The sequence below is a fragment of the Podarcis pityusensis genome, assembly GCF_964106645.2.
Source record: "Podarcis pityusensis genome assembly, chromosome: 4".
Taxonomy (NCBI): Eukaryota; Metazoa; Chordata; class Lepidosauria; order Squamata; family Lacertidae; genus Podarcis; species Podarcis pityusensis.
In genome coordinates, this window is record NC_138027.1 from 53515241 (window position 1) to 53542658 (window position 27418).

At 46.5% G+C, this 27418-nt stretch overlaps 1 protein-coding gene across 3 annotated transcripts; it reads right to left on the reverse strand.

Annotated features, from left to right (window-relative positions):
- Positions 1-119: 119 nt before the first annotated feature.
- LOC308476304 (uncharacterized protein) lies at positions 120-26041 on the reverse strand. 3 transcript variants are annotated; one of them, XM_081003845.1, is made up of 6 exons: positions 25977-26041; positions 17687-17737; positions 17076-17207; positions 2376-2410; positions 1832-1982; positions 120-326 (listed from the first exon to the last, which is right to left on the reverse strand). In XM_081003845.1, exons 2-6 carry the CDS (start codon positions 17727-17729, stop codon positions 292-294), a joined length of 396 nt encoding a protein of 131 aa, XP_080859971.1. In that variant the 5' UTR covers positions 17730-17737; positions 25977-26041; the 3' UTR covers positions 120-291. The 3 variants fall into 3 exon arrangements, with proteins under 3 accessions (XP_080859971.1, XP_080859970.1, XP_080859972.1); XM_081003844.1 differs by lacking the exon at positions 25977-26041 and having other exon boundaries at positions 17687-17979; XM_081003846.1 differs by lacking the exons at positions 17076-17207; positions 25977-26041 and having other exon boundaries at positions 17687-18044.
- Between the last annotated feature and the right edge of the window lie 1377 nt (positions 26042-27418).

The following is a 27418-nucleotide window of genomic DNA, read 5'->3' on the forward strand; positions in this document are numbered from 1 at the left end:
CATTCCTCTGCTTCTTACTGTGGACATTCCATTTATGCTACATTGCTTGTATAAAAATTATTTTATTATATTATCATTGAAAATAAAAATACTTGACATGAATCTTAAATACTGACACAAGTCTTTCAAATACATATGCGCACAAAGCAAATATGGTCAAACGGTTATTTATACTAATATCTGCTGAATCTTCTCTATTGAAAAGAATGTTTTCAGATTTGAAGATTTCATTGTCAGAACTGGATTCCTTAATCTCCACAAAGGTTCGTTGATTTGATGTGTTCAAAAAACCTACTTGCTTTGCACACAGTATTTCCAAAAACAAGCTGGAAAAGAACGAAATAGCCTCTTGTTAAAACATGGTTCATATGGGTGTGTCTTGCGTCTGGAGCTTTGCTTATTCTGGACATACCTGAGGTTCACTTCACCACTATCTACCCCCCTCTACTCCCCCATTTCCATATGCCTGTTTTTCAGAAGGACTGTTTGATTATTAACAAACTTCTAAGCTGCTCGGCATTACAACAGACTGACAGAGTGGTTTCCAAAATACTGTAAAACCAAATATAATACATAGAAAACAAACAACTGACGTTACCATTGAATTATTATGACACCAGCACAGATAAAAGCAGGGGCTCAACACATCCTAAGATTTGAATAGCTTAGCTTTCAGTTACCATTGTTGGCATCCATCTGCCTCAAGAGACAATGGAGTGTGCCTCCAGGGGTGAAGTCAAACTGCTGTGTTAGCACGGAAGTGACCTCCCTGGGCACAAGCCTGGGCAGTGTTTATGAAGGTCCTGGGCTGTCTGTACAACAATGCCCACTTCTCAGCCTCACTGAGGAGGTCCAAAGGAAGGAAGAGCAAAACATTTGGCACCAGCTTGGCTGCAGGGGTTGCTGGAAGGAGGCATACTGCACAGCATGCAACCGTCTTAGGGACTCCAGATTTGTGCAGAGTTTACTCCTTAAGCCTTTTCTTCTACCGAAGATACCCCACAAGGCAGAAGAGGTTTAGGACCAGAGTTTTCCTTCTTCTGGAAGGGCTACCTTCCCAGTTTGACAAGCCCCATCTGCCCCTCACTTTTCTCTACAGTATGTGCAGAAACCACTTTTCCTGACCATTGGACCTACTATTAGTCTCATCGCTCAGTCCACCAGAGCCTGTCTTCGCACACAAAGTCCCTGACTCCCTGAGGATTTGAGATCCATTGGCTACCCTCACCTGGTTTAGCTGATGGTGGGATAATGAGAACCCCCCACCCAGCCAACCTCAGAGCCCAGGTTGGATGGTATGTTATGTGGAGTGGTGCCCACTATCTAGTATGCTTAGAGAGATATGACACATTGACTATGTTTATAATTACCGGTATCTTGACTTTCCTCCAAGGAGCTCAAGGCGGCTTACATATAGTTCTCCCTGTTCCATCTTACCGTCACACAATCTTGTGAGGTAAGTGAGCCCTGAATTAACCCTGGAGGGTGTGCCTAACCCTAGAATTACACGTCACAATAAAGTTTATATGTACTTTCTTTAGCTTTTTAACTGACCAGCTGATCTCTGCTCCAGCAACCTTTTCTTCTGCCAGTAGTGGTCCATGAAAACCTCTCCAAAACACAAACAGGCTTCCTATAGCAGGTGTCATAGTGCAACACCATGTGGGACAAAATGAAGATTCCCTAGGATCAGTGACTCTGGAAAGGAGCCTGGCCTCTTGGTCTCCACACACAGAGGGCTGTTTCATGACCCAACTGACTTTTATTCAACTCTTCAGAGTTTTAGGCAATCAAACAGAAAGGAACCTGATTTTCTTGCTGGAAAACACACCTCTTTTCTTTGCTTTCTTAGAAGATGATGGTGCTGCTTTCCTGAAGTTTTTCCCAATTAAAGGAGATTTTCTCAGGTGATCCTTCCTTGATTCAGCAACATCATCTTGTTGTGAGAAAGAACGACGGGCCTGAGGTTCATCTAAAATATCCTGTCCAGAAAAGAAGTCCAGAGAGAAAAGGTTTTAAAAATTACAGCTTAAGAGCATAAATGTGAACCTGAAATGAGAATTTTAAAAATAATAATTCTGGATTCAGTCATTTTCAGTGTGTGCATTGATATTTTCACTCTTACAAGGTCTGCTCCATTCAGTTCAATGGAAAGGGCAGTTCCATTTGCATGCTAAGGGCTGCTGCATGCTTAAGGTTAGCCTGTAATTAAATAGCCCTTATTTGCAGCTACTCCAGGCACACTGGGGAACTCAAAGGGAGATAAGCTTCAGGAATCAATATTTAAGTACAGTATATCCCTAGCAAACGAGAACAATTATTCTGCATACTGGAAACTTTGATAGGAGGTGTTTAAAAAGCTGACAGTTTCTTACCTTTCTGATTGTCTTTCCAAACTTTTTGGCGTAAGCTGAAATGCAAATTGGGAAAATTATTTAGTAGTGTTAACGGAAAATCTGAGGGCTCCCTTGGACAAAAAGCAAAGACACCAGCCAGAGCAAGTCAGAGCAAAACAGCAGCCAGTAGGCCCGGTCTTTATTTAGGAAAAGACTGTCGCGACAGGACTCCCACCGCCCACAAGGTGAAGCAAGATGGAAGCCCCGAACAAAGGAAGACCCCAACTTTTATTAGTTCCTAATCCCCTAAGTTACACCCCTAGAAATACATCATATTTACATCATAACTACGTTAAAAAACAGGAGGAGCCAGAGGAGGGGTCGCACAGGTAATCCGAGTATCCTGACACCTGGCAGGGCCCCCTTCCCCTCCTTGCCATAAGCCTTTTCGGAGAACAAAAGGGAAAGGCGCGATTTCCTGCCCCCTGAGGGGACTCCGGTCACAGTCCCTTTGTCATAGTCCGCGCTGAATACACTAGCATATGCAGTTCATTGTGTCCTTGATAGTCTTCCGTCTGAGTCCATCAAGGCGACTATCAAGGTTGCTGTGTCAACAGGGGGAGGGTTGCAGAGTACGTGCCTGCTCGGTCAAGGGATCATGGCTGATTGGCAACAAGCCACCCCCCTTTGAAAGTCCTTGTAATATGGAGTAAAATAAAAGTGGTCCGATGAGAATCCGACGTACGGTTGATTTATGGTGAATTTATGAAGAATACCGTTGCTGAAGTTCAAGCACTTTCACTCCTCAGGAAGTGGTTGCTACATTTTGATTAAATCAGTCACGGTCAATTGAACCCGGAAACTTTGTATTAGGAAGCTGTCAGAGACAGAGAAGCGAGGGCCTGCCGCCTGCAGTACCAGCGTGGCCGCCACAAGGGGCGCTGTTCGGTAACACTGATTGGCTGAAACGGCTGCCGGCTGACCTGGAGTTTATGCGCCTGGTCTACTCGTACTAAAGATAGGGCAGAGCGGAACGTGGAAGAAATATAGAAATAAATGCTATTTTTTAAGAAGATCAGCGCTTCCTTATTTACGGAAGGCTTTAAGGGATGGCCCTCTAAAAGGGACATCCCTAGGGTCAGGAAGGGGAGATGTGTGCATGTGTGAGTGTGGTGCTTGTGCAACACGTGTCAAGGAGATGGGGGGGGGGTTTCCGGCGACAGTTCCCCCCTTCGGAGATAAGATTGCGAAGGTAGGGAAACCGCGCAATCCTTTTCTCCGCATAATTCAATAGAAGTTTGGCATGTCATACCTAGAGTCCAGGGTCCGGAGGTTGTGTAGGGGCCCCATTTCGAGTGGGGTTGGCTGAATTCCTGATGTCGGTGGTCTATAGGTGGTAGTCAATCGCGGGCGAAGGGTAGAAGGACAAGAACCGCAAGTTTGACAGCACATCGGGAAGCAGTGAATTGCGCAGCAGAAGAAAGCAATGCAGATGGTAACAGTGACCAATACTAAGAGGCCGTTTCCTAAAAGTTGTTTTATCCAAGCAGATCCAGGTAGCCAGCTCCAAAATTGAGTGTCTGACAGGCCCTCATGTTGGATATTTCTAAGTTCATCGGTCAGTTTATGAATATTATTGAGATGACCAGTGATGTTCAAGGTCTGGTCAGAGACGTGTGTGCAGCACTCAGTTCCCACGAGGGCACAGACCCCTCCAGTCGAGGCGAGAACGTAGTCCAAAGCAAGGCGGTTCTGAATCGAATTCTGCCTGACCTCCGTTAATTCCGTCAAGATAGATTGGGTAGCTGCATTGGATTCTTCCATAAAGTTTAGCAGTATGTCGGTCAGTTTGAGGATATCAACGTGGTTGGAGCCGGCTCCATACGCAGGAAAGAGGGCTCGGCCGTAAGTCTCCCCATTGGCTGCGACATCAGAGAGCTCTGACAAGTCCTTTGCTCTCTTATTGCGCCTCCTTCCGGGGGGGAGCTCTTGAGTAACCCGGACTCCAGGTAAAATCAGTCCAAGATAACAGGTGCCACGGGAGTGGGGGCTGGCCCATACATAGCCGCGGTGGCCGCAAATCCAGAACAGCCCCTGCAGGCACGAATCTATGCGCCCAGTACGGAGGGTGCGGAAGAAGCACTGAGAAATTGGGGAAGGGTCCCAGGGGTCAGGCAAGTTCATCACACGTTTCCATGCAGACAGTAAGCTAGGATGGGTGGAGGGGTTGCCTTGGTGCCATAGGGTAATTCTACCATTTAATGCGATATCAAGGGTGTACTTACAGGTGCTCTCCCCGATGACTTTGTCGTTGCCGCTGAATTTCCGGCAGAGGTCGCCTGTTGTGGGTCCGGTCAGGTAGATGTACTGGTGGGTTAAGTTCACAGCGGTCAGGTTCCAGGACCGTACATCAGCGGAAAGATGTTGTTCTAGGGTGAGGGGCACTCCAAGGAATGGTATGCCACTGTGGAGGTGTGAGGGAGCATTGGCGCAAATCCAGCATTCGTTGGTGGTTGTTTGCCTTGCAATTTGAGAGATCAGTTTTACATAGGTGTTGGAATGCCAGGTGGACAAGAGGTCATTGTTGCTGGAGTTTTGGGACATTGACAGTTCCCCCCTTTGTCGAGGTGCAGTACCGGCAGGATGAAGGGGGTCTTGGCGTAGTAAGTAGGTTAGGTTTGTGGTAAGGCCGCCACATCTTTGGGGGCCGGTGGTGTCCCATTCTGCTGCAGGTGTAACTGAGTGATGCCAGCCTTCTAGGTACGCCTTGCCGTCCCAGTTGGAGGCGAGTCCGATGTCCCAAATGCAGCAGTACCTTCGGAGGCAGACCCCTTGTAAGACGGTTTGACGGGGGGTAGAATCTACTCTTTGGCAGTAAAACCCGTGGATTAAACGGTCTGTGGGGTGGTTCTGGTCAGTATAAACGGACTCACCGCCGCCATTGTCGAGGACAGTCCAGTTCAGTGCCTGTTGTGGTGTACCATCAGAGAAAAGTACATAAGAGCCGTTGAGGCAATGGGCACGGTTCCAAGGGCCGTCTCTGGTGAGGATGAGTTTGCCGAGTGGCCTGAAAGATGGTGAGCGAATAAAAAGTTCCCAGGCTTGGTGTGTAGCTAGGATCGGTGAAATGGAGTGTCGAAGGAGGACGCGGGTCTCTGGCAAGCAGAATTCGAAATCTCCAAGGCGGTCTAATGTTCCTCGTTTCACCATATCAACAATTCCAAAGTCTAGGAATTTGTATTCAGTTTGTAATCCAGGGCAAGAGGCATGTGTGATCATGGTGTTTTGAGAGAAGGTGGTGGTCAGATGAAGGAGGAGAAGGGTGGGTATGGTGGTGGTCATCATAGTAGCGGAGGGAGTAAAGCTGTCAAACGGCAGAGCTGTCAGATGGGGAGCGGTGGAGCGGTGGAGCTGTCAAACTGCAGAGCTGTCAGATGGGGAGCGGTGGAGCGGTGGAGCTGTCAAGCTGCAGAGCTGTCAGATGGGGAGCGGTGGAGCGGTGGAGCTGTCAAACTGCAGAGCTGTCAGATGGGGAGCGGTGGAGCGGTGGAGCTGTCAAACTGCAGAGCTGTCAGATGGGGAGCGGTGGAGCGGTGGAGCTGTCAAACTGCAGAGCTGTCAGATGGGGAGCGGTGGAGCGGTGGAGCTGTCAAACTGCAGAGCTGTCAGATGGGGAGCGGTGGAGCGGTGGAGCTGTCAAACTGCAGAGCTGTCAGATGGGGAGCGGTGGAGCGGTGGAGCTGTCAAACTGCAGAGCTGTCAGATGGGGAGCGGTGGAGCGGTGGAGCTGTCAAGCTGCAGAGCTGTCAGATGGGGAGCGGTGGAGCGGTGGAGCTGTCAAACTGCAGAGCTGTCAGATGGGGAGCGGTGGAGCGGTGGAGCTGTCAAACTGCAGAGCTGTCAGATGGGGAGCGGTGGAGCGGTGGAGCTGTCAAACTGCAGAGCTGTCAGATGGGGAGCGGTGGAGCGGTGGAGCTGTCAAACTGCAGAGCTGTCAGATGGGGAGCGGTGGAGCGGTGGAGCTGTCAAACTGCAGAGCTGTCAGATGGGGAGCGGTGGAGCGGTGGAGCTGTCAAACTGCAGAGCTGTCAGATGGGGAGCGGTGGAGCGGTGGAGCTTTGCGGAGTTTTAGGCGGATGGGGGGTTGGTCGTTTTGGCTAGCTGTGGTGATGAGTTCGGAAGACCAAAGTGTTGACGTGTGAGCTGGGTCAGGTCCGGTCTGTTGGGCCCGGTTCGTGCCCCGATCTGGTCCGGTCTGTTGGGCTCGATGCGTGCCCCGATCTGGTCCGGTCTGTTGGGCCCGATGCGTGCCCCGATCTGGTCCGGTCTGTAGGTCGTGTTCGGTGTTGATGTCGTCTTCTGCTGGTCGGCGTGGGATGTGGTAGGGCGACTCGTCCGATGTGGGCTCGGGTGGTGGAGCCGGCTTGCAGCGGGTATGATGCAGCCAGGCTGTCTTTTCTGCTACCTTAACAGAAGTTGGAGTGGTTAAAAGTACTTGGTAGGGGCCCTCCCAGGTGGGTTGTAGGGGTACCTTGTGGTGTGTTTTTGCTAGTATCCAGTCCCCTGGGTGGTATGAGTGGATGTTTTCGTCTAGGGGGATGTTTTGACTTGAGGCAGCATATCTGTGGAGGTGGATTAGTTGTCTCTGGAGCTGTATCACATATTGAGTTAATTCAGACTCTCCAACCTCTAACTCGGATGTTGGAAACTGGGTATTATATACCGGGGAGGGTCTCCCAAAGAGTAATTCATAGGGAGATAGGTTTAGGTTCCCTCGGGGACAAGCTCTGAGATTATGTAAAACCAAGGGGAGAGCGTTGATCCACTTAATTCCAGAGTCTTTACAGAGCTTTCCTAGTTGTGACTTCAGCTGTTGATTCATTCTTTCAACCTGGCCTGAGGATGGGGGATGGTATGGGGTGTGTAGTTTCCATTTGATCCCTAGAGCTTTGGCGACTTGCTGAACTATCTCTGAGGTGAAGTGGGAGCCCCTGTCGCTGTCTATATGTCTCGGGACCCCGAAGCGTGGTATTATCTCGTGTAGTAGAGTTTTTGCAACCATTTGGGCATTGGCTCGGCGAGCTGGGAGGCATTCCACCCATCCGCTCAACTGATCAATGATGACGAGGGCATGCTTATAGCCTTGACAGGGGGGCAAATCTATAAAGTCAACTTGAAGACTTTCAAAAGGAACAAAGGCCCATGGTCTGGCTCCAGGTGGGCTTCTGGCGGTATGCTTTGGATTAAAGGTTTGACAAGTGTGACAGTTCTTTACTGCTGTCTTCGCGGCAAGGGCTAGTCCGGGGGCATACCAGCAGCGTTGGACTGAGTCTATAAGCTTGTCCCTTCCCCAGTGGGTACACTGATGCAGAATTCTCACATGCTTGGGTACCCATAGTCTGGGCATTATAAGTCTCTTGTCTGGAAGATACCAGATGCCATTCTCAAGGATGGCTCCGTGTTCTGCCCACCCCTTTTTTTCCTCAAGGGTGGCGGTTTTATACATTAAGTCAAAGTCTACGTCAGATGGAACTTGGGGTCCCTGGAATTCATTATCTGAAGACAGTGGTTGGAGGGCTGCTTCTTGTGCCATGTGATCTGCGCAGCTGTTCCCTATAGATACGGGGTCTTTCCCCTTTGTGTGAGCTTTACAGTGGACTACTGCTATTTCCTCGGGAAGGTGTATGGAGTCCATAAGGCGCTGTACTAGGGGTGCGTGGGCGATCTTAGTGCCCGCAGAAGTTAGGAAGCCTCTCTGCAGCCAGATTTGTCCGGTAGCGTGAACTAGACCGAAGCAATATTTGGAGTCTGTATAAATTGTGACCCTTTTCCCTGCTGCTAACTCACATGCTCGGATTAAAGCGATGAGTTCGGCCGCCTGTGCGCTATACTTGGCATGGATAGGGCGCGCTTCCAGGATATCTGTGTCACTAACAACTGCATATCCGCTTTTCCGCTCTCCCCCTACTATTTTCGAACTCCCGTCAGTGTACAGTACTAGGTGAGGGTTATCTAAAGGGAGATAGTCAAGGTCCTCCCGTGGTTTCTCGGCATGTCGTACTACTTGGCTACAGTCGTGGTGTGGGGTGCCGTCGTCAGGGAGAGGTAGGAGGGTTGCGGGATTGAGGGAATTCACTCTCTTTATGGTAACATTAGACGGACTGAGGAGGATGGCTTCATATCTGTTGAGCCTTTGTATCGTAAAACGTTGGCACCCTTGCAGGCTGAGAAGGGTAGCGACAGCGTGGGGGACGTTTACGGTTAGTTCATGTCCAAGGACAGTTTCTTGGGCTTTTTCTAGGAGTAGTGCTGCAGCTGCCACTGCTCTAAGGCATCCAACGGTTCCCATTATGGTGGTGTCTAGTTGAAGGCTGTAGTATGCTACAGGTCTATTCTTTCCCTGAAAGGGTTGTGTAAGGACGCCTGAAGCTACTCCTTTGTTTTCGTGGACGAATAAAGAGAAGGGTAGTCTATAATCTGGGAGTCCAAGGGCGGGCGAGGACCTTAATTCGCGTTTGATAGATTCGAAGGCTTCGAGTGCCTCTGCAGTCCATTGCAATTGATCTGGGGCACTATCATGCGTCATTGCAGTGAGGGGTCGGGTGAACTCTCCATAACGGGGAATCCATGCTCGGCAAAATCCGCTCATTCCAATGAAACCTCTGAGCTGCCTCTTGGTCTTTGGGAGGGGTAGTTTTGCTATAGCATCGATCCTATCGGTCGTGAGGGCACGGGTGCCCTCTCCGAGGATATGTCCAAGATATTTAACTTCCTTTTTGCAGTATTGTATCTTTTTTGGAGATACCTTGTGTCCCTTGTGCGCAAGTATCGTAAGCAGGGCTATAGTGTCGGATTTGCAGGATTCTAAATCCCTTCCACAGAGTAAAATGTCATCTACATAAAGCCGGAGAACGGAACCTCCGGGGAGATTGACGTCTAACAAGTCTTGGTGTAATATGGAAGAAAAAATTGCCGGAGATTCCACATATCCTTGGGGCAGCCGGGTCCACGTTAGTTGACCGGTCTGCCATGTAAAGGCAAAAAGAAATTGGCTCTCCGGATCTACGGGGATGCTGAAAAACGCGGAGCATAAGTCTATAACGGAGTAAACTACAGTTCCCTCCGGGATTGTGCTCAGAAGGTGGTGGGGGTTGGCGACAACAGCATGTCTCGGAATAACAAAGGAATTGATCAGTCGAAGGTCCTGTACTAGGCGCCATTTGACGGGATTTGTATTGGGTTTTTTGACGGGGAGAAGGGGGGTATTACATGGGGAGGCGCAAGGAACTAAGACACCCATTTTTAGAAATTCGTCTATCATTGGCGTAAGTCCTTCGATTGCTTCGGGGGGAAGGGGGTATTGCTTGGTGCAGGGGAATGGTAGATCTTTTCTGTAGTTAACTTTGACTGGGGTTGCAGATTTTAGAAGTCCGACTGATGTTGACTCAGTTCCCCACAGCCAGGAAGGGACATTGTTAAGGAGCTCTGGAGGTAGGTCAATGGTATTGTGGTTAGCTTCTTGAAGGATGCCTTGGAAATTGAAAAGGGAGTCGTCCGGCATGTGCAGGAAAATCCCTTCTTGGCCGCACTGTATGGTGGCATTTAGTTTGCAGAGCAGATCCCTCCCCAATAGGTTAACTGGACTGGAGGTGAGTAGAAAGGTGTGTTTAACTGATAAAGGCCCAACGGAGACGTTCGCAGGTTTGGAAAGGGGGCAATTCCGGGGAATTCCATCAAGCCCCATGACGGTTCTAGTTTCTTCACCCGGGGGCAAATGACTATTCGTTAGAGTTGAGTAGGTGGCCCCAGTGTCCAGGAGGCAATCGTAAGACTGCCCATCAATTTGCATGGTGCACATGGGGTCAGAGGAGGATAATTGCAAAACCGGGCAGAGGAAAGGGAAAGAGGCGGGATCTGCTTCTAATTGTCAATGTGTCTGATACTCTTCAACCATCATTTCGTGAGTTGGGTTTGCGGGGCGCCCTCCCTGCTTAAATGGGTTGGCAGTGTCATGAAGTTGGTTTCGTGGTCGCGGCTGAGGTAGCGAGGGTTCAGCGCGGGATTGCGTTAGATTTGAGGATTGGATAGGTCCGTATGGAAGAGTAGGCTCTCTGTACCTAGGGTGGGCATTTTCTGGGTAGTATGGTTTGGGGTTCTTATATTCGACCTTTCTGGCTCCTGTCCGAAGGGGGCAATTTCTCTTTATGTGCCCTACTTCTTCACAGTGGTAGCAAATGCGGTCTTCAAAGAGTTCGGACCCCCCTGGTTTAAACCTTTCTTTCGAGGTAGACATTGCGGCTGCGTAGGCCAACACCCGTGGGGAGTCAGGTTTTTGGTCTTTTCTTTTCCGTTCATCCCTCGAGTTGAAAACGGACTTTGCGATGGAGAGGATTTCATTTACGGTTTTTCCATCATATCCTAAGTGGGAATTTAGAGCCTTTCGAATGTCGGCTGTAGCTTGGTCTTTAAAAAATCCTTTGACTATTACCTCATGTTGTGGGCTCTCCGGATCTATTCCACCCCAGGTCTTAATAGCGGAGACTAGCCTAGAGTAGTAATCAGAGGGGTGCTCATCCGGTCCTTGAAGGATAGCTTGGACCTTGGTCCAGTTTACTGTTCGCTGTCCCGCAGCTTTAATGCCGTCTAGGATGGCCTTCTTAAAAATTTTTAAACCCCATATTCCATGTTCGGTGTTATAGTCCCAGTCTGGGTCGTTAAGTAGAGACTGGGCGGTCAGTGGGGTCATCGAGGCGGGGCGATTTGGTTGGTACCCTTCCCGGGCGAGAGCTTCTCCCGCCTTCGCTAATATCTCTCTTTTCTCTGCCTCGTTAAAGAGGGCCCCAAGCAGCATATGCACATCTGCCCAGGTGGGGTTATGAGTGGAGAAGATGGTAGCTACCTGGCGGTGGCATTTGTCGGGGTCGTCTCGTAGGGAGGGCATCTTATCGGACCAGTTCATTAAGTCCGAGGTAAGAAAGGGCTGGTGAGTAAAAACCATGCGGGGAGGATCTCCTGCCCTGGCGGGGGGTATTGGTAAGGCTCGCAGTGGAAAGGCACCCTCTACCTCTCCGTTTTGCAGATTATCCCGATTCCTAGTTCTACTGGAGACGGGTCCCTCTCCTCCTTCGGTCAAAAGTTGCCCATTGAGCAGGGGTCCGAGATTTAGATCTAATTGGTCTCTTGTTAAGCTGGATGAGCTTGAGGAGGGGTCGGGAAGTGGTTGTGTATTTGGAGTACTTTGGGAAGGTGCAGCAGCTGCAGGGCGAGGTGTATTCTCCCTTGGTCCTGTGCCCCCCCCACCGGCTCCTGTTCTGTCTGCCGCCCCGGATCCTGGTGGTCGAGGTGCTTGAGGTTCGGGGTAGTAAAAGGGGACGAGGGTCCTATCCAGCTGTTCCTCCTGGGCTCTAATCTCATCATATGGGGGGGGTCCGGTTGTTTTCAAAACAGCCATTTGTCGGACAATTTGTGCTTGCTGCCGTTGAAATAGCTCGCGGGCTTCAGCGAAGGCATTTAGGTAGTACAATTGCCGGGGCTTTTCGTCAGCCAGGTAAGTTTTAAGTGCTTGCATCTTCAGGAGGTTAAAGGAACCATGGGGCGGCCACCTGGAAGCTGGTTCTAGATGGTGGGTGAAGGCAACCCACGAGGTGTTGCAAAGGTCCCTCAACTTTGACTTCGAAAGTCCTTTCCTCCCTCTCAATTCCTTCCAGTTTAAGAGGACAAATTGGAGGGGAGTGTCAGAGTCCTCCATCTGGCGGGAAGGCTTCGCGAAAGCCTTGTCGCCTGGAGGAGTCCAGTCGGAATGTTTAGAAGCCTGGGCTCCCATTCTTCCTATGTAGGGGTAGGGGGATAGGGACACACACAAGGGAAAAAGTGACGGGGGAAAGAAAAAGGAGGGGGGTAGAAAATATCCTCAGTGTTTGGAATATCTTAGACTATCGCAACTTTCACCTATCTTCAAGTTGCAATTTCATTTTAAGAAACTCTATACATGAGCACCAACTACACTGACGGGACGCCTGGCCCGAAAACCTTTTCCTCGGGACGCCTGGCCCGAAAACCTTTACCTCGGGACGCCTGGCCCGAAAACCTTTACCTCGGGACGCCTGGCCCGAAAACCTGTACCTCGGGACGCCTGGCCCGAAAACCTTTACCTCGGGACGCCTGGCCCGAAAACCTGTACCTCGGGACGCCTGGCCCGAAAACCTTTACCTCGGGACGCCTGGCCCGAAAACCTGTACCTCGGGACGCCTGGCCCGAAAACCTTTACCTCGAGACAAATTTCCCTTTCGTGTTGCTTCACAGAACTAAACCCTAGTGTGGGGCCCCAAGTTGTGAACCACCCGCTTTCTTTTCCACGACAGCCTCCTGCCTAGCCTGAGACTAAGTTCGGAATTCCCTACTGAACGCTTGCGCAGTGCAATGCCAGATCGGGGTCCGAGAAAATTCAAAGTTAGAAAGGAAGCAAACGACCTTGCGTTCTCACATACCCGGGTCATCCCTAACAAAGGTCGCCAGGCAGGAGGGGCGGCTTCGTTTGCATAGTCGGGGTAAGGGGAGAGAGCAAGAGGGTATTAGAAAAAAAACGCCTCCGGGCGACTTCCGAGAGAGACGTCAGAGAAAGATAGTAAAGAGCCACGCTTTTCCGGACTCTACTCCGAGACGGAAAGCGGGGGAGAAAAAGGAGAGGGAGAGATGCTTTCAGACGTTTCTGGACGACTCCGAGAGACAACGTCGGAAAATAGTAGGGCCCCGCGATCTCCCTGGTCACCCTCCGAGGGGGAGAATCGGGGAAGAAAAGGAGAGAGTTTAGAACGCACCCGGCCGACTCCGAGGGGTAACGTTAGAGATAGAGGAGAGAAAGGCCCGGCTGTCGTGGAGATATTCCGTTCCCAACCCCCTCCCAATGTATTTACTTCAAACCATACTCACGTTCGGTGATGTCCCTCGCGGATCCCGGGATCCTTTTCTTTAGCCGGCTTTCACCTCGCCTTTGCTCTCTCTGGTTGGGCTTTTGGTGACGGTTGATTACCGCCCGCAAAGAGGAGGCAGGGAGAGGAAAAAAGATCCCTGGGCTAAGGTTGCCCAGTGGCGCCTGATCCCCTCTATCTCCCCTCTCACCTTTGCAGGAGAACCAAGTGTCCCTGAGAGTGGTCGCCAACTGTTAACGGAAAATCTGAGGGCTCCCTTGGACAAAAAGCAAAGACACCAGCCAGAGCAAGTCAGAGCAAAACAGCAGCCAGTAGGCCCGGTCTTTATTTAGGAAAAGACTGTCGCGACAGGACTCCCACCGCCCACAAGGTGAAGCAAGATGGAAGCCCCGAACAAAGGAAGACCCCAACTTTTATTAGTTCCTAATCCCCTAAGTTACACCCCTAGAAATACATCATATTTACATCATAACTACGTTAAAAAACAGGAGGAGCCAGAGGAGGGGTCGCACAGGTAATCCGAGTATCCTGACACCTGGCAGGGCCCCCTTCCCCTCCTTGCCATAAGCCTTTTCGGAGAACAAAAGGGAAAGGCGCGATTTCCTGCCCCCTGAGGGGACTCCGGTCACAGTCCCTTTGTCATAGTCCGCGCTGAATACACTAGCATATGCAGTTCATTGTGTCCTTGATAGTCTTCCGTCTGAGTCCATCAAGGCGACTATCAAGGTTGCTGTGTCAACAGGGGGAGGGTTGCAGAGTACGTGCCTGCTCGGTCAAGGGATCATGGCTGATTGGCAACAAGCCACCCCCCTTTGAAAGTCCTTGTAATATGGAGTAAAATAAAAGTGGTCCGATGAGAATCCGACGTACGGTTGATTTATGGTGAATTTATGAAGAATACCGTTGCTGAAGTTCAAGCACTTTCACTCCTCAGGAAGTGGTTGCTACATTTTGATTAAATCAGTCACGGTCAATTGAACCCGGAAACTTTGTATTAGGAAGCTGTCAGAGACAGAGAAGCGAGGGCCTGCCGCCTGCAGTACCAGCGTGGCCGCCACAAGGGGCGCTGTTCGGTAACACTGATTGGCTGAAACGGCTGCCGGCTGACCTGGAGTTTATGCGCCTGGTCTACTCGTACTAAAGATAGGGCAGAGCGGAACGTGGAAGAAATATAGAAATAAATGCTATTTTTTAAGAAGATCAGCGCTTCCTTATTTACGGAAGGCTTTAAGGGATGGCCCTCTAAAAGGGACATCCCTAGGGTCAGGAAGGGGAGATGTGTGCATGTGTGAGTGTGGTGCTTGTGCAACACGTGTCAAGGAGATGGGGGGGGGGTTTCCGGCGACAGTTGATACTTTAAAGAGAGTGAAAGCATGCTACCGCCACCATATAATGCAGGGGGACACTTGTGGAATTGTGCTGAAATTTGGGGAGGCACTACCTTCCGAGAACTGGGGAGAAGTTTCAGAAATGGTGTTCTTAGACCACCCGAATGATGCCCTTCAGATCATGCCACTTGAAACTAATGAGGCTCTGGCCCTCTGACCTCATCTAGGTTCAGCCTAACAATGCCAACCATTTCTCTCTCCCAGCCCTCCTTTAGCCTGATGTTTAGCTGAATGGCTTCGTTGCCTTGACTTTATACCCGCTGCAGATATGTAGCATTTATTGCTGCTTCCCATGCCAGCCCCTAAATTCAGGGTGATTTAGAACAGTGGTCAGTGCACACAGAGCTGCATTCTTCCTTTAAAGGCACCCAGTATCTCAGCAATAGGGTTACTTTCACCTCTTCAAATAAATCTGCACACTGGGTTTTCTGTTTGGACACTTTCTGTTCCCCAATTAAGAAAGCATGGGCATTTCTTGTTTTTGTGGGTTTTATGCTGCATGGGGTAGTTTTATTGAAGAAGCATGCTTTTATTCTGTGTAGTCTTAAACAGGGCATACATGTTTTCTCAAATTATGTACACCAAGCGGTCTAGGAAGGAGTGGGTAGGTTGTTGTCTAATTCAGGCTCATTATTTTTTGTTCCTGTTATTTTATGCCTGTTGGATTCACCTACTTTTTAGTATTAGCGCTATTATTAACCTGTGGTATTTGTTGTAAAACATCCATACATAGGAGTAACCCTCCCCCAAAACCTCAAAGATTTTCCATTTTAATGTTCCTTTTCATTTGGACCTGTGAACTACGTTCTGGAGAAAAGAAGTGCAATTCTGCAATGTTTTAGCTCTCCTTCTTCTTTTTAAAGATATAGCACACATATCAATGGTCAAAAAAGCATTATTTAAATGTTAGGTGTTCTTTGAATGTTGCCAATATCCAAATATTTCAGAGCATGAAGCATTGCAGTATTTGAAACACATATCACTGTAAGAATTGAAGATATAAAATATCAAACCAATTTGCTTTGCAAGTACTATAAATAACAGAGACATAGATGGAAGACAATTAAGACCAATGCTTCATTTTAAAAAGACCACACGAAAATATAATGAAAGACACTAGCATTTGTCAGAGGCATTTTAATCACGAGCAGAGTATCAGACTCTGAATGATACAGCTCTGTGAAATACTACATACACCCCAGAGACTCAAAACGTAAACATCTCTGAACCTGAAGAATAGAGCTGATGAGTGGCCTTTTCCTCAAAAACCTAATGTCCAGTTTTTCTCACTTACACTCTAAAGATCAAACTGGTGGATTAGTTGGTTTCTCATATGGCACTGAGATCGATCAACGATCATTGACCTTATTTGTTGCATGCATATATTTTTGCAATTGATACATTTTTTAAATATGCAACCCTCTTTTTGTCCCAGTACTTTTTGCTCAGTTGAATCAGTTCCATAATGCTGCAATCCTCTATTCCCAGAAGTAAGGCTCATTTAACTCAGGAGGACTTAATTCCAAGTCTGCATGCATAAGATTGTTATTTACTTGGGTATACCCAAGTAATGGGGCACAGTTCTGAGCAGAATTGCTTTGCTAGGCTGCAGTCTAGCAGTGGGGCTTACTTCCAAGTAAACTTGCATAGGATTGCTCTGCACATGTGTTCATAACTTGACATTGTCTCTAACCCTTTTCAAATGGTTTATTATTTACAGTAATATTATGAATTTAATTATTTCTATTGTAGTACAGTTCATTTCTATACACATTCATGCAGTAATTGTGGACCTGAAATTAAGCGACTGAACTGAAAGGATCTCTAAAACCTTTTCAACTTGGCCCCAGCTTTCCTATGAGATTGATTTACCCCACATGTGCCCACTCGACCACTTTGAGTGGCAAAATTGGCACTGCTATAGGTGCCACATAATAGCCATTCCACATTTATAAGAATTTAGTGTGGCAGTGCCTGCACTTTGGCAGTGCCTGCACTTTGGAACTGCCTGCCTATTGAGATCAAGCAGACACCTTCCCTGTATTCTTTTCAGCACCTGCTAAAACACCCTTGTTTAGACAAACCAACTCATGCTTAGAAAGTTGAGGCAATTTTAATCTGTTTCATTATTTTAACTCTTGTAAGTATGGCTGTGATTTTCCCTCAATTGTATTGCTTTATTGTTTTATTTTGCAAACTGCTTTGACGTGTATACATTTTATTAAATAATTTATTTATTAAATTATTATTATTAAATTTATTAAGTAATTTATTTAATAATAAACAAATTAAGTAAAATAAATTAATAATAAATTAAGTAAAAAAAGAATTAGTTACATGCCATTAAATTTATTGCAAACAATCCATTATGGCTTAATGAATACATACAGCTGATGGTAGGCAATGGTTATTATCTGAATTACCTTGAAGTCCTGTGGTCTTGGGATCTAATCTAGGTTTGGTACTTTTCTGTATTTCATCAAATGCTGATAAAAATCCCAAGATCTTCCTCTGCTGATTAGATGCAGACTCTTCCATGGCTCTTTGGCTTTTACCTGAAAAGAAAAAAGACCTATGGTCTCATTTCTTATAGCATATTGATGTCGGGGAAATGGCCAGCTTCATATATCATATAATTGTGAAGTTGGAAGGGAAAACATGGGTCATCTAATCCAACCCCTTGCAATGCTGGAATTTTTTGCCCAAGGTGGGGCTTGAACCCACAACCCTGTGATTAAGAGTCTCAGGTTCTGCCAACTAATATTGTCAAACCCATGCTTTTGATGTAATTCACATGCAAATGCACAGTACTTGGAAACAAATCTGTCTTGTACAAAGTCTAGTGGTATGAAATACAGTTGGTGGAGTTTCTTAGATTCTGACTCATCTCTGTGAAATGTTGCTTTCTGCAATAACACAGCACAAGTCTTCCTTTTTTATTGCAAAACTTTTCATTCAAAACTCTTAAACTGGCCACACTGTGCAACGAAGGCATTAACAGAACCGGTAGTATGGGAACAGAATTTTAACTTACCTTCTTGATGTTGAAGTTTGTCAAGCATCATTGGAGGAGACATTGTCTGAACTGTTGAAGAAAAGGCAACAATGATCAAGAGACTAAATAACAAGATCCCGGTTTCCATTGCAAAAAAATGGGATTGTGTCGGTTCCTAGGTCTGTACTCTGTTAGCCAAGGGTCGGTCAAGACTCTTTGTCCAAGTTTTCTGTCTGGTCAAGTACACGGCACTCGCTATGGACTTTTAAACCCTTGTTTCCTTTCGTTAGCCAGAAAATAAATTCCCCCTCAAATTCCACTTTACTAACCTGCATTTTGACATTTGGCGACCCGTCTCTTTCTGTTTCCTGAGGTTTGCTTTGTGCCCTTCTAGTGATGGTCTCCAACGTCAGAGCTCTTTTCTCTTCTTAAGCAAACACATTAACTTTGTGTTATCACTGCTTGAACAGGACAACCTCCAAAATGTGTACGCAAACTTTGGGAATAAAGTAATCGGACTGGGGGTGGGGAGTGACGGCGGAAGGTCAGCCATTGGAGACAGAAAATAACCTTATGCTTTACATTGTCTCCATTCTGATTTTTAATGAGGATGCTCATTAAAAAGGTACGATTCGAAACATGCCGGTGATGACGCCAGCGGTCAATCTAGCAAACATCCGAGAGACAAAGACTCAAAAGTGAGCTGCATGGAGACTGGTACTAAAAGGAGCAAGGAGATAAATGTAGGATGATAAAGTCAGCCCAGAAGGACTTGTCGGAAGTGTGTCCAACTCAATAAATATCCGAACCCAACACCACTTCACCTTTTCTAATGGCTAGGAGATCTCCCTTAGCCTGCTTCAGAGGTATTTGGAGGTCACAATAGGTTTCTTAAACCAAAAAGTCCTCCTGTTTCCTGAATGTTATATGACATTGGAGGTGTAGTTAATGGCAACCTTCCCAGTCAGCTGCTTCTGGAACATTGATTTTTATACAAAGATTCCTCAAATCCTGTTCTGAAGATACAGTACCCCAGCTGTCTGCATGAGAAATTTAACAGTTCACAGGAGATAATAATCCACACCACACATTTAAAGCACATGGATTCAAGTTCCAAGAAAGGAAATTCCGTCTAAATATCAGGAAGAACTTCCTGATAATAAGAGCTGCTCAACAGTGGAATGGACTCCCTTGGGAGGCGATGGACTCTCCTTCCTTGGAGGTTTTTAAGCAGAGGTTGGATGGCCATCTGTCATGGATGCTTTGGTTGAGATCCCTGCATTGCAGGGGGTTGGACTAGATGGCCCTTGAATGCTACAATTCTATGATTCAACACACCTTTAAAGGGCATGAATTCCCCCAAAGAATCATGGGAGGTGTGGGTTGTTAAGGGTGCTGGGAGTTGTAGCTATGTGAGAGGGAAACTACAGTTCCCAATATTATTTGGGGGGAAGTCATGTACATGGAATGTGCTTCCATTATATGATGTAGAACTGTCTGCAGGTGGCAGAGATAGGCACCCTAGATATGTATCTCTAGCCCCTTTCAGGTATTATTCGAGGATTAAAAATGAACCTAGAATATACTCCTTCAGGGAACTAAAGTTCACAAAATTTATGGGGAAGATGCTCCGGAACTACAACAAGACAGGTCTCCTCACGGCAGAAGGTCGGAAAGTTAATTAGGAGCATAAGGCTCTCAATGGCCACCAGCCACAATGGCGAGGTTCGACCTGCACCATTGGAGATGCTATGTCTCTGCCTACTAGTTGCTGGAAACTAAGCAAGGGGAGAATGTTCTTGTACTCAGGTCCTGCTTGTGAGCTTCCCACAGGCCTCTGGTTGATCTCTGTGAGAAAAGGATGCTGGAATAGATGGGCCACTGGTCTCATCCAGTAGGCTCCTCTTCTTGTCTGATATGTTCTTATGCAAGGAATGACTTGGAGTAGAGAGTTAACCACTCTGAGGCCCTGAGCCAAAGGAGCTCACCCCAAATCCAGAGCTTTAGGCATGCTTAGGGGTCTTAAACTGGGGCCAGAATGCTCTAATCCCTGGATCCAGCAAGTCTTAGAATTTATTGAAGGCTTCTCAAGAAAAACTTGCTAAAATGTATAAAAATAGATCATCTATATGTTGGAGATGTAACAGAGAAATTGGGTCTTACTTGCATATGTGGTGGAATTGTACAGACATCTGTGTATTTTGGAATAATATATATGAAGAACTTAAAAATATATATTTAAATTTACATTTTAAAAAGGCCAGAAATATTTCTATTAAGCATATTGCCAAAACAAATAGGGAAATCGAAAAGAATATGGTTCACGTATGGGATAATGGCAGCCAGAATTTTAGTAGCAAGAAACTGGAAAAATAGAAAAATACCTAACACGGCAGATTGGTATAATGGTAGAATACCTGCAGCTAGCAAAGGCGACAGGAAGGATAAGAGGCCAAACAAAACAAATAGTCTATAAGGAATGGAGAATTTTTAAAGAATACTTTAAAAATTATGGTATAAAAGGAGACCTCTTGGCAGAACTAGACTGACCCTTGTATTGTATAAATATAAGTTTGCAGGGATGTAAAAAGAAACTATATAAGAAATACGTAACTGTGCAGTATAAGGTAATCAATAGATAAAGTACAGCAAGACTAATTGGAAGTCACTTTTAATTTTTCTCTTCACAAGTTTCATAATTATTTGCATTGTTGGGAATATAAATGATGTTTGTTATATTAATTTTGCTATTTCTTATATCGTTGTTGTTTGTTTTTTCTATTGTTTGTTTGCTTGTTTGTATTTTTCTTTTTTCTTTCTATAAATGTATTTATTTTAAAACAATAAAGACATAATAATAATAATAATAATAATAATGAAATTATTGAAGGCTTCTAATTCTTGGAATAGACAGGCTAGTCTCCTGGCGAGGTGATAAACCTGGGCGATGAGCCATTAAGGGGGCTTGGTGCAAGACAGCAAATGAGTAGGCCCTCCTCCCTCCACAGAGTTTAGAGTAGACAGTTTTGGGAGCAGTGGTGTGACCTAGAAGTAAAGCAGCAAGCTGGAGAAAGAATCAGAGCAATGTTTGAGAGCAATCTTTGATTTCTGTTTGAATTGGAGGCTAGGGGAGAAACACCCTTTTGGGGTGTTGATACTGTGAACCCCTCCAGGTATGCAGGGCCTTTTTTTAGCCAGAACTCAGTCCTGGCACCTCTCAGGTGGACACCATTGCCATTATAGAACAAGGGAGGCGTTCATGGTGAGTTCCGGCACCATTTTTTCTAGAAAAATAGCGCTGTATATATATGTGTGAATAAACCATATATCCTAAAGACACTACAGTTTCCACTGTGCCTCTTTCCCCAAAGAATGCTGTGGAAGCACCCAGAACTCCTGGAATCTCACACCGCTCAGAGATTGGGGTGGGGGCAACAGGCATTATGATCCTGTGCTTTGGATTTATAGGAGCTCAAACTATTTTTACCCAGCTCACATCTAATATTTACCTGTTTGAAGTTTTACATTTTTTTCTAATTTGCTGCAGCTCAAATGTGGTGCCTTCCATGGTTCTAGATTCAGGTAGGTAGCCGTGTTGGTCTGACACAGTCGAAATATATAAAAATATATATAATAAATTGTCCAGTAGCACCTTAGAGACCAACTAAGCTTGTTCTTGGTATAAGCTTTCATGTGCAACCTTAGTTGGTCTCTAAGGTGCTACTGGACATTTATTTTTATTTTTATATATATTCTAATTTGCTGTCAGTTTTAAACCCAAACCTCCATGTGTAGTCTCTCATTCACGAGGCATGGGCTCAATTGAGAAAACTCTAGCTTCTAAAAATGACTAGATAAGATATCTCCCTTCAATGCATCAACTCCTTTGTCTGTCACAGAAGTCAGGAGTGTTCCTGATGTCCGCTATGCAGCCGAATACACAGCTGTCAATGTGATTTTGTCCTCCCAACTTTTCAAGGAAACCTTTGGCTAGGAAGTATACAAAAGACCATCTCAGCAAAACTTACAGACTCTGCTTTTCTACTGTCCCCAGATCTTGACACATACAATGACCTCTTCAACTTAAACTGAGCAAAGTAGTTCCAAGTGAACCAGGAAAATATCTGCCGAGTTCACAGACGATTAAGCAGACTTTTCAAACTCTTTTTCAAAGCCATATTGATTTACCAGCATGCCAAACAGCATTAGGATCCAACAGCAAATAGCTCAGGTCTGTTTCGGCTGCTGAGCTTCTCTCCCCGCCCCGTGCCCTGAGTTTCAGATTTAGTATCTGAGCAGCAAAAGTTATTTATATCACTTTCATTTTGAAATGGTTGCTTTTGTAAAGTCAGCAACATCTTCTGTGACCTGTGATTGATCTAAAAACATGTGGAAAAGTAGCATAAGAATTTAAAGATTTGAGATGTACTTGCCCCCAAATCATATGAAGTTCCATGTAAGGATGACTTTTGACTTTACAGTGGTACCTCGGGTTACAGACGCTTCAGGTTACAGACGCTTTGGGTTACAGAGTACGCTAACCCAGAAATAGTACCCCGAGTTAAGAACTTTACCTCAGGATGAGAACAGAAATCGCGCAGCGGCTGCGCAGCAGCGGCGGGAGGCCCCATTAGCTAAAGTGGTACCTCAGGTTAAGAACAGTTTCAGGTTAAGAACTGACCTCCAAAACGAATTAAGTTCTTAACCCAAGGTACCACTGCACATTTAAAGCACTATGACGCCACTTTACACATTCATGGGTTCCCCCAAAGAATTCTGGGAGATGTACATACTTAAAGGCGCTGAGCAGTGCTATTTTTCTAGAAAAAGAGGTGCTGGAAGTCACAATGAACACCTCCCTTGCTCTCTTATAATGGCATGGCCCCCACCTGAAACAAAGCGCTGCTGCTGCTGCTGATAGTTGTTAGGAGACCCTTATTCTCCCCAGAGAACTACAGTTTTCAGTGTCTCCTGTGAAGAGGAGTCGCTTGTTACTCCACTGTGGAAAATGGAGCTCTGGGAGGGGAATAGGAGTCTCCTAACAACAACCAGCACCCTTAACAAACTACAGTTCCCAGAATTTTTTAGAGGAAGAAATGACTGTTAAAAGTGACACCCTAGTTGTCATGACAATGGGAAGGAGGAAGAGGGTCCTGGCAAAGGGTGTAGCTGGGACTGGGACAAACAAGGGGCAAGCTGGGGATGGGGAAGGAGAGGTTGGTGCAGGAAGTACTCACAGAGTGATGGAGGATGACGAGGGGATGGGGGCACCCGTCACCAGAGCCAGAGGGACCCCTGTCTCCACGAAGACAGTGGGCTCTGAGATGTAGGGATCAGTAGGAGTGGTGCTCCTGGAGGCTGAGACAGGCAAGGACCCACAGCTCCCTAGCTGGCCAGGTGGGGCTCCTTAGCTCTGGGAAGAGGTGTGTGATTCCTCAGCTGGAGTAGACTCAGAACAGGTGAGGGTCACATGACTTCTCAAGCCCAGGTGCTGCAATTAGCATCCAAAGTATAAAAGGCTGCAGAGCTGAGGTGCTGTGTCTGCTCAACTGCCCATGTTGAGCGACCTTGGCTTGGATGTTCCTGGAATACCATGGAACTGTGCTTTGGGTTTGACTCTGGATTGTATCCTGACTGCTGGACTTCAGACTTCACTACTTGGATTGACTCTGAACCTTGTTTCCTGAATTTTGGACTTTGCTTGTGTGGGTCAACCCTTGAACTTTGGACTTGGCATCCTGACCTGTTGCTAGGTAGGCCTGACTTAAAAAAACTATGGCTAACCTTAATGTGTTGCTATCACCTTTATAACCAACCTTTCAAAAGTTGTATTGACTTTAAAAACATTTTAGTATATATCATGGTTGTTGCTATTAGCTGTCTTGAGTGATAATGTAAAAAAAGGGCAGGGTACAAATTCAAACAATAAGTACATAGTTAATTTCATCAGGTGAAATTTCTTTCACTACTTCATGTCGGTGTGAAGCTTCACCTGTTGTATTTGTGCCTGTTAATGTATCTGTAAAAAAGGCAATGGAGTCTTGTCAGAGAAAAATGTAGTTTCCCCAGTGCTGTGCATAGCAGTGTTAAGAGGCTGGATGTGCTGAATAAGGTGGGGTGCTTTTGTTGGCACTGCACAAACCAGTGGCGTAGCATGGGGGTGCAGGGAGGGCCGGCCGCACCGGGTGCAACATCTGGGGGTTAGGGTTAGGGGGCGCAAATTACTTGCCTTGCCCCGGGTGCTGACAACCCACGCTACGCCACTGGCACAAACCATGATTTGTTCGCTGCCAATTAAAATGCAATCATAGGATTAGACTGTTAACAATAACTCTGTTTGGCAAAATGCCCCATTTGCTTCTGCATCAGCCTTCATTTCCCACAAAACATTTTGCACACATTCTTAACTATATATTAATGCTGTGTGAGTGTGTGAGTACTTGAGCGCGGGAATCGTAGCCATTAAACACTTTTAAACCGCAGTCACATTTTAGGTTCGTTTGTGTTGCAATGTTGGTCAAGGGTGTCCTCTAGTGGTACAACTGCAATCTACCACTTAGCAAGAACCACGAAGGAAAAGAAATCCCAGATGTGTCGGGAGAAAGGGGAGGGAGGATAACGTCAACCCAAACTCAAGATTCCCTATCAGAGCAACTAGTAAACTTAATAGCTGTTTTACGTACAAACAAATCATAGGCTACAAAGAATAAAGTATTGTTTGAGAGGAAAATGAAGCAGGCCAGGCATTTTGAAAAGGCTCTCATTATGAAAGCGAAGAGGCTTCACTGCGTTTGTGTGTGACATCCAGTCTATATTCTTAACACAATGTGAAATGACCTGCCAATGGAATGTAGAGACTTTTGAAGGTGGACTCTTTCATCCTGTTTCCAGTCAGTGTGGAGAGGGCACCAAAAAACAACAACATTTGGGTCCACAATTTTCAGGAGGGGACCTTTTTTCAGGCCAGGGGGCACTCATTTCTGGGCAGCCTTCCAAGGTTCATATGCCAGTGGGGGGTGAGGCCAGAGGCAAAAGTGGTTGGAGCCACACTATGTCACTGTTATACAGAAGGCTAATTTGTACACACAGTGACACCCCCCTCTCTATCCTCCCTGCACACTTGCAAGAGGCATGGGCAGATTTCAAGGGCACATTCCAGCCAATCAGTTCACAGCAATGAGTTCACAGCAGGGCCAGTGAGGGGCGGGGCCTGGGGAGTGTTCCCAGGGCCAGATGGAGAGGCTTGGAGGGCTGCATTTGGCCCCCATCCCTGTTTTACAGCATAATCTCAGATCCTCAAAGTGTTCCTATTTTAGTAGGACATCACACATTTCAGAAGCCTATCCCAATTTCTGACTGTGAGGCTAAAATGGAGTACTTCTGAGTGACACCAGTACTCCAAATTCACAATGGCCACCATTGCCATATCACCTCCATCTTATTGTAAACACGGGCAGACATCTTTTTTAAAAGTACAGTGTCCATTTGTACATATCATTATATGTACAGTTACTCTGCTGCTTCTTGCAGTGTTTTTGAAGTAATTTTTGCCTGATGTGGCAGAGGTGCTTTGAAGCTGCTCCTAGCAGTTATGCTATGAAAGTGAGAAAGTATAAGAAGAAAGCAGCCCTCAGCCCATCTCCTAAGTAGAATGATTGAACCATTGCTTGGGCAGTTCCTAGATGTACAGAGGAAAGAAATGACAGATTTGTGATCTGTTTTCAAATTTTGGTCCAAGGGAGTTTGCCTCAAAGTGAAGATTTGCCCTACTTCAAAAGCACAAGCCAACTCACAAGAGCTGGCAGCTAAAGACAAGGATGCCTGGACACCAGGACTGGCTGCTCACAACCTTGATAGAGATGACTATCCTCTTCTGTTTTGAGTGACAGTCTCAGCAGTAGGGAGGCAAGGCAGTCTCCATTCAGGACACATGCTAGAGACTTCATAAGAGCAACCCTCAGATGTTATTTTCCCCCAACAGCAGTCGTCCTCAGGATGAGCCTCAAATAGGAAGTGCCTTGCCCGAGAGGGGCCTCTTCAGTTCAAGGGGCTCAGTCTGCTTTAGCAGAGGAGACAGACACTACTCCACTAGGTGGGTGGGTTGAATTTTTCAACTTCCAAAAATGAGGGGTGCTTAAGAGTTGCAACATGGCTTGGGAATTCAAAAGTATTTGAATGAAATTAATATAGTTTTGCTTGGTAAGTAAAATGTGTGTAAAATCGCATTAAAAAGAGGGGGATGGATAGCATCTCTAGAAAATGAAAGAACAACGTCAACAAAGACTGTTCTACAAATAGATATGGTTCCTTACAATTTTTGAGGAAACACCAAGGGGAAAGTTAACGCTTCTTAATTCACAGCAACTTGGAAGAAGCTCTCTTCTTCAGTTCACCTAAGCAGGTGCCACTTCTCTGTATATTCTGCTGCTCTGCTCAGGTATCCAAGAGCTTTTTCTTGCCCTAATAAATACACAAAGAGTTGGCTGGGATGCTACAAGCCCCAAAAGCTTGCCAACTATCTGGCCAATTCTTTGACAGCAACCTCCCAGTCATCTGCTGTTTCTCTCTAATACTTCTCTTTTTGGATCTATTCCTCCATTTCTTCTTCCACGTTTCATTTACCTCATTTCAATTTCAATGCTGTAAAATAAGTAGTAGTGATTCAACAAGGCTGAAACTTTCAAACAAATGTGTTTAAATTTGACGTCAGGGGCTAACCCACAGCTCTTTGACTCACCCAGATTGAGTTTTTGGACTGATTTTAATGGATTTGTAAGGAAACGAGAGCAGCCCTGATGGATCACAACAAAAGGCCAGCTGAGCCAGGATCCTGCTTCCCACAGTGACTATTCATTCTTTTTGCAGGAAGGAAAGTGACAAGCAGCAGAGTAATTTTTGTGCGCCATTGGTGGCAGTGGCGGAGCTTCATGCTCTGGCACCAGGGGCATGGCGCGTGTCCTGGGGGCATGATGCGCCACTTGTGGGGGCATGGCATGCATGCATCCTGGGGGCGTGGCACCCCACCCATTGGGGCGTGGTGCACTGCCTGTGGGGGAATGGCGCCCAGAAGGGGGGGCAGCCACGATGGCACCCCACCGGGATCATGGTGCTGGGGGTGGTGCGCTCCCCTTGCCCCCCTCTTCCTCCGCCAGTGGGGGCCAGCCTGGCCAACCCCCCAATATGCCCCTGATAATCAGCATGGTTAAAATTAACTGAATCCACCCACTTAACTGTCTTTAAACTTGTCAGTAGGGGTGTGTGGGTGGGTGTGTGGGTGGGTGTGTGGGTGTGTGCAGGCATGCAGGCATGCAGATATGTCCCGTGGCAGCTTGTGCTGTCATAATTAGCCAGATGTGTGGAAGGTGCATTCTACAGAACAAAGAGCTGGAAGCTCTCGCAGAACGCTGCACTCAATGTCCTAATATTTCAACTGACAAGGGAACCATCTCAACTCTGGATTTATGACAGAGCTAGTAAGACATAAATTGCCAGCACTTATATGATGCACACACACTGAGCTTGTGAACTCTGAGGCATGTGTTAGCTTCTGCAAGCCGAGTTCTGGAAATCTCATAAAGAAACATGAGCAGTTTGGAGTCCTGTTGAGATTAGTAGAGTTCTACAGGATTTGGCACATAACCCCAACTGCTTTGCTTCTCCAAATCATCTATGAAATATACTCAGAGTCGCAAAGTGATTTCATGCTCTTTATTCAGCTCATAGTGGTGAGGAGGAATGAATAAATGTCCCCTCACAGTATCTGCTTTATAT

Excerpts from the sequence above, each read along its gene's own strand:
- LOC308476304 (XM_081003844.1), bottom strand. The coding sequence starts at position 17,795 with ATGGAAACCGGGATCTTGTTATTTAGTCTCTTGATCATTGTTGCCTTT. Across the intron at positions 2,411-17,075 it reads CAAGACCACAGGACTTCAAG|CTTACGCCAAAAAGTTTGGA; the intron begins GTAATTCAGATA and ends TTTGCATTTCAG. Across the intron at positions 327-1,831 it reads TAAGAAAGCAAAGAAAAGAG|CTTGTTTTTGGAAATACTGT; the intron begins GTGTGTTTTCCA and ends GTTCTTTTCCAG.